Source organism: Clinocottus analis, unplaced genomic scaffold (genome assembly GCF_023055335.1).
Source record: "Clinocottus analis isolate CAN_PGR_092001 unplaced genomic scaffold, fCliAna1.0.p SCAF_1, whole genome shotgun sequence".
Taxonomy (NCBI): Eukaryota; Metazoa; Chordata; class Actinopteri; order Perciformes; family Cottidae; genus Clinocottus; species Clinocottus analis.
This window is the reverse complement of record NW_027175820.1, coordinates 5,261,671-5,277,888: the sequence shown is the minus strand read 5'-3', so window position 1 is coordinate 5,277,888 and position 16,218 is coordinate 5,261,671. Positions and strand designations below refer to the sequence as shown.

The following is a 16,218-nucleotide window of genomic DNA, read 5'->3' as shown; positions in this document are numbered from 1 at the left end:
TAGAGGCTGGAGACTAAAAGCTAATAGCTGTATGCTGGAGGCTAGAGGCTGGAGGCTAGAAGCTAGAAGCTAGAGGCTAAATGCTCAAGGCTGGATGCCGGATGATGGCGGCTGGAGGCTGAAGGCTGGAGGCTAGAGGCTGGATGTTGGAGGCTGGAGACTAAAAGCTAATAGCTGGATGCTGGAGGCTAGAGGCTTGAGGCTAGAGGCTAGAAGCTAGAGGCTAGATGCTAGAGGCTGGAGGCCGGATGATGGAGGCTGGAGGCTGAATGCTGGAGGCTAGAGGCTGGAGACTAGAGGCTAGAGGCTGGATGCTGGAGGCTAGAGACTGGAGGCTAGAGGCTAGAAGCTAGAGGCTAGAGACTGGATGCTGGAGACTGGAGGCTGAATGCTGGAGGCTGTATGCTGGAGGCTAGACGCGAGATGCTGAATGTTGCAGGCTGGAGGCTGGAGGCTAGAGGCTAGAAGCTAGATTTTGGATGCTGGATGCTGGAGGCTGGATGCTGGAGGCTAGAGGCTAGAAGCTAGATGCTGGATGTTGGATGCTGGATGCTGAGTCTCCGGTGGCCACAAGGGCAGACGGAGCGGCAGTGGGATGAACCGTGGCCGCTGCCCAAGTTCTTCCATGGTACTGTCTCTGCAGACCGTCCGGCTCGTGGTGCAGTGCTGAACGTTTCACTGAATGCAGCAGAGTACGGAAGTCCCACCAGGAGCAGGTTTGGAGACTGATTCAGCAGTTTTGAAACACACACAAAAAATAACTATATTCACTCCAGGGCTGCACTCATGTACAATTTTTAAGGTACTTATACTTTACTGAAGTAGCTCTATTGGACATTAGTTCATACTAAAAGTATAAAGTGTTCTTTTCGGTTAAACTACCCGACAGTACACTTCAACCGACATTGAAAATGCATTAGTGCTAAAGATCCAGTAAAGTATGACAATATAATACTCTTTAATTCGGAGTAATTTTACAATTAATCCTTTCAATACACTTTGCTGATTACTTGTACTTTAATGCAGAGCTTCTTTTTTACCTGCTGGTAATATTGATTCAGCACAGAATCTTCCATTGTATCCAAGAAACTAAAACTAAAACCATCAATAACATTTTTTTAAAGTTTAAAATAAATTTTGAAGTTGTGAATTTAATACAGGAAAAAAGCTACTTATTTTTTAAACTTTTGCATCCCATCATGAGAATACTTTTTTTTTTGATATGGTGATGAATGGCTGCACTACTATACTCACTATGACACTCTCATCTTCCAACAAGCAAAACGTACTGACAGAATGATTTGTAATGACTTAAGAAATAGCATATTTAGGTGGTTTGAGGAATAAAAGTCATTTTATCCTCAAGGTGATTCATATCGTCTGCCACCAACAGCGTGAACAATTGAAGATGGAGCGTGGCAAGTGACTCACTTCTGCTGCTTATCAGTGTTTTCCATCTCACTGCGGGGGCAGATTTATTTTGGATTTTTCTGTGGTCCATCTAATCCTTTCACTCGTGTAATCCAAACAAGATGTCTGTCGATACCGACCCACTCCTCCTCGCGTGGAAGGAAAGGCCTTGAGCGGAGAGAAATCTCCTCAACTGTTGAGGGAAAGATGTGCTCGTAAATCTCAACAGGTGGGTGAAAGAGCACCAAGCCCAAGGTTGGATAGATTAAAGGGATTTATGAGCAGCACTATTTAAGTAGCGGAGGGGACAGCCACGGGTTGACAGCTGCTACAGATGTTGAGAGAGTGACAGAAGAAACCAGACGAGGTACGAAGCAACAACGGAGCTCGACAGGTACGTCTTTCTGTTGACTATCCATGTAGGTGACATGTAAACCGCTCTCGTTCTTCACGTTTTCATAATATCATGAGTTATGCACTTGATTTTTAAGTTTTAATAAATCAAGCTTTGAGCTGTGCTTTGAGCACCAATAACATGGGTTTTGGGTTGGACAGATATTTCTATTCATAGCCGTGACAAATGAAAGCAGAAATGGTGAGATAAGTATGCTTTAGGTGACCCAACCGTTTAAGTCCTGCAAGAAAGTCTACAGGGTGAATATATTGTGTGTGTGTATATATATATATATATATATATATATATATATATATATATATATATATATATATATATATAATCCTGGCTGTTCTACATGAAATCCAGAGATGATTTCAGTGTGTCCTTGTAACTGCAGAAGTATTTTAAATAGACGCGGTTTAAAGTACCTGACGCCCGCGGCCTGTTCACCTCCTCCGGCAGGCGTCTGCGTTGCACCCGTCAGAGGATGCAGCTGGTTGTCATGGCAGCGGTGCTGGTGCTGGCGCTGGCGGGGGCGGGGCATGGCTGCAGCTTCCGCTGTCGCCTGACCAACGTCCGCCTCCCCATGGAGAGCTGTGGCAGAACCGAGTACATCCACACCACCATATGTGCAGGGCAGTGTGAGAATCAGGTATTTAAAATGTACCGCCCACCACTCCCCACATAAACTCCATTCACATCCATGTGTTTAAACATCTACTGTCGTAACAGGACTCGGTCTTCATCAGCAAAATCAACTCGCCCGAACAAAACATGTGCATCGGGGACTGGGACTACGAGGTGAAACACATCAACGGATGTCCAGAGGGCGTCACCTACCCCGTGGCTACGAAATGTGACTGCAAGTCGTGCGACCCGGATGAAAACACAGACTGCGCGAGGTTCAACGGAGACGCATCCAGCTGCCTCTCCTTTTAAAAAAAGAAACCTTATTGTCTGTCCTACCTTTTTTTGGACTTAGTGTCTGTGTGATTTGGCACCGAAATAAACAGGTATCACTTTTGGGGTTTTGTCATATTTTCACGCGTTACATTATGTTTTAAATGTGTGCTTTTTTTTCTTCATATCTCGGCTGTCTCTCATCAAAATCACACGTTTTCATCTGATCTGTTCTGCACCTCGAAAGTGTTTGCCGACGCGGACGAAATTGTCTGTAGATGTTGCCTGCGAGATAGTGGCTTTAAAGTTGTAAAGGCCGATTGAGAGATAAATGTCCCACCAACTGTTTCTCTTTTCTGTCCTGACCACTGACCTCTAAAATTCAATAGTCCGGCGGTCCAAGTTTTCATGCTGAGAAAGGAAGTTTGTCCTCTTGGAAAAAGAGCAGGCCTCACCTCTTTTTTTCTGACAGGTGAAAATGAAAATAAAGAGTATGCAGTGTCTCCAAAAGCTCCAATAAAGTTACTGGCTCCCTCTTCATAAGGTGACACTCCATGAAGTGTTTCTGCACTTGAGCCATAATTAAAACAGGCAGCTGGTTTTAACATGTGTGATGTTATTGACACGTTTTAGTTTTTTTCATCCTGCTGTTAAAGGAAGTGTTTGTTCGATTTGTATACAGCCTGATGTTAGATGAGAGGACCTTTGCGAAGGATACGAGATTGGGAGCATTTTTTAATCGCTTCTCAACATGGCGGCTCGCAGCCAACACCGGTGCTGACGTCGCAAACAATGCAAGTGAGCTAACGTGGCGTCGTAAATAAGGAAAAGCTCTGATAACGACAGACAAAGAGAGAGAGCACCTTCATTCTCTGGTAGTTTTTACTGCACTGTAACCTTCCATGGACAAGAGCTGTTTGCTGCCGTATTAATGCCCTGAATACCTTACAATGTACCTTGGGTAATTGTTAGCTTAGCAGGAAAACAACTGTAGTTCAGGACATGACCCCCCCTACAACTCTTTGCTTTTACAATAAACTAACAATATCATGTTTGAAGTGAGCTTTAAAGGTGCTGGTAGTTTAGTTTCTTTACCTTTTACTAAGGCAAACTGTTTTCAGTCTTTACACTAAGCTAAGCTAGGCTAAGGGCTTCCGAGCTGTAGGTATCAGCCAACAAGCATATTCCCCAAACAGTACAGTACATTATGTGTCTTTTCACACTATATTACGTCCATACTAAGATTGTTTGTCCCTCATTAGCACTTTTCCCATAATTCTGTATGATTGGCCCTGTGGCACAGGTTCATGTTTAAGTTGCTTTAAACAACAGGACCTGCTAGCTGCCTTTATTGTGCGTTTTAGCTCGAAGAAGACTTCATACAAGCGCTCAACAATTATGTTAAATATGCTTTCATTTTGGGCCAAAGTCGAACCACATCAGTAAAACCAGTGCATGCTTTTGTTCCATGGCATTGCAAAATAAAAACATACACAACAATTATTGATGTTAGAGGGGAATGTCAACGAAATTAAATAGTAGTATGCATGTGCATAGTGCCAAATAAAACTAAGAATCCAAAAAGGCAGAGGTGATGAACATCTTTGCAGGGATATGAGAAGAATAATATGTCATCTCGCCAACCCTGAAGTGCCCTGCAGACTGTAATAGTTTCTTTAATACGGTCTGCTAAAGGCTTGTTTTTAGCCAAAGCGGGTGCAGCTTCAGAGTCCGCAGCTTGTTCGAGTAACGGCGTAATAATCCAGAGACATGGATAGACCTGAGGCCTGCTGATGACGGAGAACTCACTCATTAACACGAGAAGCTGCTAATCACCTCCAGTGTTGTGTGACTTGGCTACTCACCAGTTTTATCCTCACGTGATCTGCTTCAGCGTGAATCTAATTCAGGTGTAATGTGGTGTCAGCGGTATTGGCCTGAAGGAATTTCATTGAGAAAATGATCATGTCGTGATTTGTATGAGGCATAGAAGTGACTGCCGGGTAGCTGTTTCCGAGCAAGATGTCTTTTGTTGTTCTATGAACAGAATGAGGAGAAAATAAGAGCAACACCAAATGATGACGGTCATATTGACGGCACCCGTTGGTTTGTTTAATGATATTCTGAAGACTCGAGTTTGTCGATTTGTCCGTCGCCATCTTGACTTTTTGCAACCGGTGAACTGATGTGACCATATTTGTAATGTCGACAAGTGACGTAGAGACGCTGTCAATCACTTTGTAGCCCCGCCCTAAAGCATCCCCTGCTTCATGGTCTGTTTGACTCTAAATGACCATAAATTGACTAAATGAACATCATGCTGTATTGAAGAAGACTTGAAACTAGAGATTGAGACATACACTCATGTTTACAATGATTACTGAGGGAATAAATCAAGAGAGAAGCTTTAACACATGAAGCATAGACTTCTATACAACCAGGGGAATCGACCCCTTGTGGTCAGGAGAGAGAAAGAATGCCGCTTTAACACATGACACATAGACTTCTATACAACCAGAGGAGTCACCCCCTGGTGGTCAGGAGAGAGAATTCAAGTTTTAAGAAAGTTCCACGTCAGCTTCACTCGGCAGAACCATAGTTACTGTTACAGTTGTTTTTAATAATTCATCTTTCATTAGACATAATCAGGGTTATTTTTTATAAACTTTGGAAAGTTCTCTCTAGGACCAAAGAAGACATTCTCTGATTTGTTTAGCAGCTGAGTAGAACTCCTTATAACAAGTAAATTTAGTGCCCTGGTGGATAATTAACAGCTGTGCAATGTGTAACTTTTTTGCCTTTAAGTCTAATCTGGAGTGATTTTGAACGTGTGCAACTGGAGAAAAACTTGTATTTAAAGGGCGTCGATATTTCAGCCTGCCAGTGGTGCAAGGGTCAAAGCCAAAGTGCTAACAACTGAGACAATCAATGGAATGATTAATGACAGAACATAAAGAAACAGAGTGATCAATGGCAGAAAAAAAGAGCTTGTAAAAGAAACAAGATGCAAGTAGATTACTGAGTATTATTCGACTTTAAGACAGCAGCATATACCGAAAGAGTTCAGAGAATAAATGTGCTGGACGAGTTTTCAGATTGCGGTTTGGAGGTGAAGCAGTCGAGACTTGATGGAGCGATGACCGACCCGAGACGCTCGTAGGAGTACAAACTGGCATGTTGAGATGGACTGTGGTCCGAGGGCACTGCTTTCTTTGCCTTTGCTGTATCGCAACATCCATATTTTTATTTCACAAACACCCTGAGGTGCACAGCCAGCAGAGGGAGTGCAGGACAGATGAAGCAGAATAGTTCCTCTGCAGAAACACTGGCAAATAAAAGGCAGGAGAAGAGCAGAAAACCTCCACCGGTGCTAAATAATAATCCCCAAAGACATCATTTCAACCACTTACAGCTTTGGTGAAATTAAATTAATCGATTCCCAAACGCTGGAGCTGAAAAGCTGGATATTGATGTCTGTGTCGGCTATAAAAAGAGAGACATTGATGACAGGAATCCCATATCTTAATCGACGCCAAGCTCCAATGAATTATTCTTGATGGTCAGTAATGACCAGCGACTTTAAAAGGAAATCTGACGCGTGAAAATGTAAACTTTAAATGCTAAACAGACAGAACCAGGAGATGAACTGGTTTTAGGGCCGGACGTAGTGAATATTCAATTTAGTTTTTATCAAATTAAAAAGCAAAAAAATTGTTAAACAAAGACTAATCACAAGTTCTCATAACCTAAAACGAGATCTTAAGTGACGCCTTAAAGGTACCTTTACTATATATTTGATATCGTACGCAAATATTGTTTTTTTAACCTGGTGTTCTGCACCTTATTGAACTATATTTGTTTATTGTATATTATTTTACATTTGCACTGTTCCTATACTTCGTACTGCTACTGTTGCACAACACACAAACACACACGTATATACATATATATATACACACACACACAATTGTACACACACGAGTGAAGATGGAAAGCCCTGTTGCTTCCTCTTCTTTAACATCCTTCCTCCCTCTTCATACATTTAGGTCCAGCCTGAACTCCTCTCAGAGTCTTCCTCACATCTGCAACTCTGTGAACGCTGCGGGCTGAAGATCCGCTGACAGATTTCAGTGCATTCGGGTCGTCTTGTTTTTTTATATCCGGCCGCTCCCCTGGAGGTTTGGCGCTCCCTCCTCACTGATGGCTGCTGCAGCCAATATTTAGATAGACGTTTTATCAAGTTTATAGACGAGTGTGTCGCTCTGCTGGGGGGAGGAAATGGACTCAGCCGTGTCGTGGATTGTGTCAGGTGATGAGGAATTCTTCCTCGAGTTGAATTTCATAAAAACTATTAGAACATCGATTTTTTTGGGGAGGTTTTATACCTAACGATCCAGAGCAAACGTTTGTGTTTTATTAATGGCTGTTAAAGTCACACGGGGCTTTAAAGGAGCTCATGAATATAATGGTTTCTTTATGTTTATAGTGTTTTCTTGTTTTTTTTGGGAAACATTTTCACAAATAACTTTTGTGAATGAAAAACACCACAAAAGGGTTAAAGTTGTGAGACAAAAACATGTGGTTCTGACCTGTCAATCACAGTAAGCCCCGCCCTAAATTACACCCGGCTTTATGGTGTTTTTGACTCTAAATTGACCATAATAATAGTTTATTAAGAATGTTTGGTTTGTCTCTTCTGGGCTACTGTAGAAACATAGGGCCTGACTGTCTGAATAATATAAACTGCTATGGGAACAAAAACAGACTTTTATAATTATCCACTAAAAACCTTTAAGAATACATCCAATAGTTGCTGCACACGGAGCGTTTCCCACCGAGGAAAACACAAAGCTGAACTTGCAGTCCGAAACAGAACTTTAATGAAACGACTCATTGGCGTCGACTCCTTCTCTGCTCTCACCGAATTGGTTCTTATAAATAATAATGAGCTTTATTTGTGCATGTGGCTTCTTTTAAAAAGTGGCATATCACAAACACACATCTGGAAAACAGAACAGCCCACTAAAGTTATTGAAGCATGGTTATTGTGATTTACCAACAATCTACGTTCCTTTTAAAAACTAAAACATCCACCGTGATGACAATTTCTCAAAAGTTCCCCGAAAAATGAACAGGACGTTATGGATGTAACCCCCAGAGTCTGCATGATACTTGATCTCCAGCAGAGCTCAAGGACAGAAGGATGTGTATAAATGAGACATTACTGTCTGAGCAGGTTTGCAACTCTTTCTTTTGCCAGCGTGATGAACTGCTGTGTCACACTGCTCGTCTACTGCCTTTGGTCAGTGTGTGTGTGTGTCAGTGTGTGTGTGTGTGTGTGTGGGGTCCTCCTAAGTGTGTCCAGTCTGTGATAAACGGGCAAGAAATAATGACCCAGCTGAAGTAGAAATTAATTACATTTAAAAAAAAAAAAGGGATGACCGTACCGTCGCTTTAATTAAGGTCTTTATCAAAAGGCCTCCGTATAGCGCTGCACTGGCGATGCTTTATTATGACACTCATAATAGAATGAAGGGTCTGCTGTCATTTAGGAGGGATTACCTCCCCCCAACACACCACGGCCTCACGACTAAAGGTTTTCACCCCGGACACTTTAATTCCTCTGATTCATTCTGTTGATTTAACTTCGCCGCCCCGAGGTGGAAACTGCTCGTGCACGGCCTTCAAGCTGGAGATCGTCTGAGTTTTTCCTCTTATCAAGTGTCGAAACCATTTTTCTTTGAAATGAAACAAAACAAAACATTGTTTCATCTGACGTTATCTTTTTAGCGTTTTTTTTTTTGCAGATGAACAGTGACAATCAAACCCCCCGAAAATGTTTAAGTGAAGATAAAGCAAGAAAAGAGATTGACCAAAAAGGCTTGAAATCCCATCGTTATGAAGCCACGCCCACAATTATTTAAATCTAATTAATCTCATTAAGCAATGCAGGGCCTAAAGGACCTTCCTCATCTAGCTGTACTTTAAATACCAGTCCCTTACATGTGGAACACTCCGTTCTGAAATGGTAGCCATCTATAAACGTTCACAGGTCAACTTCATCGCCTCCCTGCTGCGCCCCCTATGGTCGGCCACGGTACTGGACAAATGGTTCATTCCCGTAAACGAGATATCTCAGGAACACCTTGAGCGAAACCTCCACCAAGAAGAACTGATTAAAGTTTGTGGCCAAAGGTCACCGTGACCTCAAAAAGAACTCAATAATTCATATGCTACTGATGAATATTCCAAACATTTAAAACTAAATCAGTCAATTACATGCATGTGTTGCATGTTGAAGCTACAAATATGAAAAAACATGAAGGATTTGATAAACGTTAAAATTTTATTGAGTATAATAAAAAAAAACACATGTATGCTTGCTTAAAATTCAAAAGTTATGCACAAAAAAAAAAATTGTAATTGTTTCCTTTTTTTTTAAAAACAAAATGATGCATGAACATATGACTCCTTTTGTTATTCAAAAAGGTCACAATAAAACCAACTGAGGAAGAACAAAATATAAATAAAGAACAAAATAAAACAAGAACTTTCAAAAAGGAAAGCAGATCATGTATTTACATCCAGCAGAAAACTTTCTACCACAGGCAGAAAATCACAGTTTTGAACGGCAGCTAAAAAGCAGAGGCGTTTTTGGCCTCTGCTCGCCCGCCGCTTCCTAAACGACAAACTTGTTCCGGATGATCTCTCCGCCCTCCACCTCCACCTGCTCGTAAAGCCATTTCCTGTCGCAGCGGCACTCGACGCCGCACTTGCGCGAGCCGCAGTCGGGGCACGGGTAGAAGCAGCCCATGCAGTCCACGTCCAGGCAGTCACACATGTCCTTGTTGTTGGAGATCAGTTGGCCTTTGCTGTCGTACACTCGGCTCTTGGCCCCCGTAGCCTGTCTGTGGGGACCAAACACACTCATCAAGCTTCAAGGACAACCGCACTGGATCCTACCGGATCGACACCATCAGATTGGGAAGTTACTCCAGCTGTTGATTTGTTGTCGACATCATCATCTGATGGCACATTAACTTCCAGGTCCCTATGCATTCGGAGTGGCGATAACTCAGAATACACACACTCATTTTGTATATCCTTGAGAGACAATGTGCTCTACTGCGCCCCCTGAGGACAGATGTGCTACTCAACAAACAAGCAGGAAGGCCAGAGGAGTAAAAGTAGAAACGACAATGGCCGTGTTTGCCAGATTCAATCGTTCTTAAGGACATAAGATGGGTTTGGCTAAGAAGGAGCGCTAAGATACGAGTGTTTCCCAGACGCGTTCTTAAGATCCTGCTGAAGAAGCTTTGTAAGGAGCTCTGGGAGCTGTCCACCCCCGTGTTGCTGAAACTAAATCAATCGATGCCAGGCAAATCAATCACCCACCACTTTATCAGCGCATAAATCACACACAACAACCTGTGGTCCCCACACACAGGTGCAATGAAGTTACGCGTGCGTGCGTGTGCGCCATCCACGACACTAACCACTCGGGGGATCGCAGCTGGCATGAAATCCACGGTAGACCTGGCGGACCTCGTGCCGTGTGGTGGGCATTCTGATGTGCAGGAGGGTCGGTGTCACGGCTGTCACACTCCGTGAAACCGATGCCTCGCTGAGGCCGGTGCCGTCCCCCCACCACCTCCAGGAAGCTCCCCACTGCGTAAAAACGCAGGCGTTGGATCTCCACACGGGGAAGCCGGTACTTGGACTGGACAACTTGGTCCGACAGCACATCGAGTGGGGAGAAGAGCTGACGCACATATGCATTCATGTAAACTATCTGGCTTTGCGCACGGCGACGCTGTTGGTTAGCAGCGAGAATATGCTGTATTGCAGCCGTGGTGTCTCACGTGCGTGGACTTCAGCAACGCCTTTCGACGTGGAGCCTCTCTTGATGAGGTTCCAGCCGAGTTCAGTTACACCTGTCAGTTTCCCTGATATCTATGAAATGCCACAGGGTTGTTGATGTTTTTATAGCTAATGTAAACCTATATGCAGATGCCGAATGTGTGTGAAAATGCTATAAGTGATAGTAATGATGATTCTTTTTATTTATGTAGCTACAGGAACACATGGGCAATTCTTTATTTTTATATGTTTTTTCTTTTCTTTTTCTTTTCTTTTTCTTGTGGGCTCACATTCATCATTACGCATGGTTTTAGTATTCGGCCGCAGTGAGCGTTTGGTCGCTAAGAAGGCTGTTAAGAGTGGGTCAGACTGATCTTACATGTCCTTCGACTCTGGGAACGACTCTGGGAAACACGTCCTTCTTTCACAGTGGTCTTAAGAGCACTCCTAAGAAGCTCTTAGCGCTTAAGAGCATCTTAACAAATCTGGGAAACGCGGCCAATATCGTCACCAATGTTTGGAACGTTACTGAAAATTTTAGTTATTTGTTTTTTTAAATGTAGAAATCAATCATGACACTAATTATTTGACACGATTGACTTTCTTTAGGAGACAAAACACTTCAGTAGAAGCTGTATTAAGAAATTATATGAAAAGATGCAAACAGCAAAACCTCCACTGAGAATCAAACACTTCATTCTATTTCGTTCATTGGGCTGAGAAGTGTACGAATATGCCTCTCCAGAGATGGATTTTTAACTGTTCAATGTAGAAAACTCAGCATTTGCTCTTTGATTTTAGATGTGACTCCATTTTTCTGTCTTGTACAGGAGCCGAGAACATCTCGGCGTACAGACGCTGCAAAGAGAAGAGAAGTGCGTCACGGGGAACATTATAACCCCAGAGATGTACGACCTTTTTTTTCCTTTTGTGTATACTTTTCTGTGTTTCACAACAGAAGTCGTGCGTTGGCCACATCACAAAGACGAAGCACATGTACCATCTCGAGCTCAAGGACAAGGACACACATCCACTGAATAGCAGAGAAGAAATGCTTCTATCTTACAGTTCAGCAGAACACACACACACACACACACACGCACACAAACACACACCTGTCAATTGGTTGTTTTCCTCCGCGTCCTCCTCGTCCACCCTGTGACAAAAGAGACAAAAAACATTTTATAAATTGGTAGCCAACGCAAATGATCCCCAATAATAGTTTCTGCATGTTTTAAAGAGACGTTAATCACAAGTACAAAAGAGGCATCTAAGGAAAAAGAAAAATGCCAGATTGTGTTTTAATGCTAGTGGGACATTTAATGATTCAGTTGAACCACTGGATGCTGGAGAATGTCGTCTCCTCTGAAAAAAACTACCTTTTACATTTTCACACATTAGACTGCACCAGATGCAACTTTTAAAATCCCTGGAGTCTGATCAACTATAAATGTATATTTACTCTGACATAAAAAAATGATATACCCATATATACAATCTTGGAACTAAATATTTTGCGATGCTCTGCAGTTGTTAATTACTTAATTACTCAGACAAACATACAGCGGACTTTAAAGCACTTTGTAACAAACATTATTAGACGCGTTTGTCTGTGTGTCATTCATCTTTTCTGCGTTTGTGTGTTGAGATTTATTCCTGAAAATTTCTGGAACTCAGGCTAATGTTTGCAAGTGTTAATGTATGTTATTGTGATGTTTGGTCTTCATGCAGAAATTCCCCGACCTCAAAGACAATAAAGTAATGAGGAAGGGTTAACGGTATTCGTAGGGGTGGCGGTGTGCAATTGCGGCCAGTTTTTTAGCTTGTGTGTCGTTTTACTGATTGAATGTTTGTTTTTTTACCCAATGTACTATTGAAAAGTCACCCTTCCAAAAATATTTGCATGCAAGGCAAAGCAGAAACCCCTAGTCCGATACTTTAAAACGGTAAACAGACAACTCACCCTCATGCCGCCTCTCTTTTCTCTGCGTAGATTGACGGCTTCTCTCGCTCTGTCTTTGTCCGCTTGTGTTCCGATTGGACTCACAGCCACCGCCTCCTTCGGTACCACCCCTCTTTTACGAAGTTCAATCTGGGGGACATTTAGATATTGAGTCAATTTGTGTGTGTGTGTGAGTGCGCGTGTGTGTGTGTATATGTATATAGATAGATATCAGTGGTAGGCCTGCTAAGCCTTCTCTGCAGGCCTAAACAGAGTCACAAAGTTATAGCTATTTTATCATTCTTTTTTTTTCACAGATACACTACATGTATTAGAAATATTTGTCATTGCACTGCTCCTGTCTTCCTCTGTTGGCCTGCAGCGCTGCTCCCAGTGCAGGTTTTTTAAGGAGAGTTCTTATCCAATCAGATTTCTCCCCTCTGTCTCTCTGGAAGCAGAGCAATTCAAGCTGGCCTTTGCAGATTAAAGTAAACCGGGGTTTTGTCGTGATTGTCAAAGTCTTCAACCAATCAGATCTTTAGTTTGACATGCTGGGTGTAGTCTTTGACCAGCAAACTGGCACTGGACATATGATTGGTCAGTGGGACAGCTTGACTTCTGTCAACAGAAAGTTAGTTGGCTGCTAGTAGAACTCAGTAGGGGGGCATTTTAGGATACACTGAGCTCCTCCTCTTCTTTCTCTCATCTCCTTTCCCCTCATTTTTTCTCTCCTTCTGGATATATTATTGTCTTTCAATGCGCATTACTAACTCCACTCCTTTCCAGGAGCCTCTGTGCTTCCTCGCCTCAAGTTTCCATGGACCATGGATGTCTGGAGCTGGTGCTCCCTGTACAAGGGTTTTTACTGTCTTTATTTGGGTGAGTTTTTCCCTGATCGATGTGAGGTACTGGGACAGTGATGTCATGTGTACAGATTGTAAAGCCCTCTGAGGCAAATCTTGTATTTGTAATTTTGGGCTAAACAAAATTGAATTGAAATGAGTAGTAGTCAGAGAAGTTAAGACATTATTAGTTGTTTTTTTTACACTCAATGGTTGAAGGAAGAGGAGAAATGGACTTGCTGGTGGATTTACTGAAGACGCCTTTCTCACGCAGGGTTATGGGCATGTTTGGTGGTGACGATCTTAATAGCAACCGCCGCTGTCGAGTCTCGGACATTTTCCGCGCTAAAACGGGAGACTCGACTGTCCTCACTTGCATGCATGGCCATCGAGAAGGACCCGTTCCTGGGACTGAAACGCACCGATAAACTGTACAAAGGCATCATTGAACTGTTTCTAACAAAGAGAAGCGGATATTCTTTGTCTTTAAGTGAGCAGCATCTGGTGAGTCAACTGCTTTGTATTTTTACATCTGCAATAGCGTTGTCTTAATGTGTCTATGATGTTTGTAACGAACCTCCGTTACCCCCGTGAGTCCTGGGCAGCACAAAGGGCAACACGCCAGGATTTGCGCTTTCTTAATAACTTTCATTCATCAGCTGTTGATGAATGGAAGTTCATCAACAGCTGATGAACTTTCATCCCAGACTCGCGTGCCCGCTCGTCTTCTCCTCCGACTGTAACAGCTGTTGCAGCTACGTCGCCTCTGTTCCCCGTTCTCTCCCGTTTCTAAGACGCTACTCCTGTTTTAACGAGGTGACATACACACACACACATTTGTGTGTATTTGCTTTTGCCCCCAGCTGAGATGGATTACACCTCATCTCGGCACATGTTCCCTGAACCACACAATCACCCAGCTCCCTCTGCAGCTGAGCCAACCCCGCCTCCACAGTGTGGTTTTTATTAACGATAGGAGACAGCAGAAAAGGCCTTAGCAGAAAATGCACGACCCGACACTGAAGCTCAACCAGGAAGACTTGTTTGGACTGAAAACCAACGGTTAAAAAAGGAGGCGTTCACACAACACCTTTGATGAATCATGGCCCTGGGTGAAAATGGTGGGCACCGCGTCCTCCCTCAGGAACTGTTTGCCGTTGTAGTCCCTGAAGCAGTCGGCCCGGAAGTGCTCCGAGCAGAGGCAGGTGTTGGCGGTGGGGATGAAGTTTTTCATCGCCAGGCTGTTCACCCATTTGCCGGCGAGTTGAGGCTTGCTGAGTGGGAACCTGGTGCACAGAAGACAGAAGAGGTGGTTTGGTTGCTAACCAGGCAGCAGGATGAGAGACTTCCAATCGCACCTGTTGAAATGACATGACAGCCAACAGCCTGACAGAAAACCGTGCGCCAAAGCAGATAATAACAATTACACAATACTTGATAAACAAATTCAGAGTATGTTTAAAACAATTATATGACACACACACACACACACACACCTCTTCTCTATGTTGAGTTGCCTCTCGTTAACCTCCCAGTAAATTCTGTCTTTGCACAAATGTTAAGTTGCAAGTATTTTATTTTCTTACACCTTGTGTGTTGTTTCAGTGTAGTAATATATAGCTATCCTGTTTCAGTCTCTTCTTGTCTGCCAATAGTCGCACATCCTTTTTGATTACTTTCTTTATATGAGACAATCACTTTGTCATCTGATGCCACAACAGGCGACCTTTACTATGTATTGTAGTTGTATTACAACTTGATATTTTTCATAGCTGCTATATATATATATATATATATATATATATATATATATATATATATATATATATATATAGCCATATGTATACACACACATATACATATATATATATATATATATATATATATATATATATATATATATATTTATATATAGCCATATGTATACACACACATATACATATATATATATATATATATATATACATATACATATATATATATATATATATATATATATATATATTTGCATATGGCTATTATAACAAAACTTTGCTTTCAGGTCAATTTAGCCACAAATATGTTTTTATAACAGGCAAATGTTTAAGCTCACTAATTGCACGACGTGGTATTGTGTCATAATGGACGGTAATGCCATAGTTGTATCGGTAAATAAATATATACGGTTATTATAGCTCATCTTGCCAGGAATAGCATTAACGCACGTGCATCAAGTTATACAACCGAGGAGCGACTTGTTTTAATGTTGCCTTGGAGGAGATTTCATATCAAATAGTAACCTGAATGCAGATTTATTAATGTCGGTTTCTCTGTTGTACTTTTTGCATGAAGTTTGCGGTTGTTAAATCGTTGGTTCCACCCGTTAAACCGGTGAAAACTTACCTGTAAAATCTGATTTCCGACCCTTTGACGAACTTATTGTTGCAGCCTATTGCAGCGCAGATGACGGGCATGGTGCCAAGGATTGCAGTTTATTTGTGAAGAAACAACAATGCAAGGAAAAACGAACAGACCAGTGGCGGCTTGTTATCGTTTTTTGGGTGTTTTTTTTTATTTTTTATAATTTCTTCCTCGACGGAATTGAAATGTGGCTCCGCTTAAACTTCCGGTTTTGTACCGAAAGCGGCTGCCCTCTAGTGGGGGTGTCCTCATTGCTGAAGATAGAGAGTAACCGTGAGCTTTATATTCCAGTTATCAGAACAAGCTTTAATAAACAACACCATAAAAATATCATAAAAAGGTCCTCACACAATCTACATGCGAAACAATGGATATATTTATATGATTGACACATCCGATGTACGGATGAAGATATGGCGATAATGATCCAATCATAATATGTACGAATAATGACAAGAACCATTCTT

The 16,218-nt window shown here is 42.2% G+C and overlaps 2 protein-coding genes across 2 annotated transcripts; one reads left to right on the top strand and one right to left on the bottom strand.

The window, feature by feature from the left end:
- Positions 1-2,279: 2,279 nt before the first annotated feature.
- On the top strand, positions 2,280-2,746 carry LOC137783096 (gonadotropin subunit beta-1-like). The gene is made up of 2 exons (XM_068572880.1): positions 2,280-2,459; positions 2,540-2,746. Exons 1-2 carry the CDS (start codon positions 2,295-2,297, stop codon positions 2,744-2,746), a joined length of 372 nt encoding a protein of 123 aa, XP_068428981.1. The 5' UTR covers positions 2,280-2,294.
- A 6,421-nt stretch (positions 2,747-9,167) lies between these two features.
- arl14ep (ADP-ribosylation factor-like 14 effector protein) lies at positions 9,168-15,896 on the bottom strand. Its single transcript, XM_068574833.1, has 5 exons — positions 15,734-15,896; positions 14,442-14,637; positions 12,531-12,659; positions 11,683-11,723; positions 9,168-9,615 (listed from the first exon to the last, which is right to left on the bottom strand). Exons 1-5 carry the CDS (start codon positions 15,802-15,804, stop codon positions 9,387-9,389), a joined length of 666 nt encoding a protein of 221 aa, XP_068430934.1. The 5' UTR covers positions 15,805-15,896; the 3' UTR covers positions 9,168-9,386.
- Between the last annotated feature and the right edge of the window lie 322 nt (positions 15,897-16,218).

Coding starts and splice junctions, on each gene's coding strand:
- LOC137783096 (XM_068572880.1), top strand. CDS start 2,295: ATGCAGCTGGTTGTCATGGCAGCGGTGCTGGTGCTGGCGCTGGCGGGG. Junction 2,460..2,539: donor CAGGGCAGTGTGAGAATCAG/GTATTTAAAATG, acceptor CTGTCGTAACAG/GACTCGGTCTTCATCAGCAA.
- arl14ep (XM_068574833.1), bottom strand. CDS start 15,804: ATGCCCGTCATCTGCGCTGCAATAGGCTGCAACAATAAGTTCGTCAAA. Junction 11,724..12,530: donor AAAAGAGAGGCGGCATGAGG/GTGAGTTGTCTG, acceptor CTTTTGTCACAG/GGTGGACGAGGAGGACGCGG. Junction 9,616..11,682: donor GGAAAACAACCAATTGACAG/GTGTGTGTTTGT, acceptor TGGTCCCCACAG/ACAGGCTACGGGGGCCAAGA.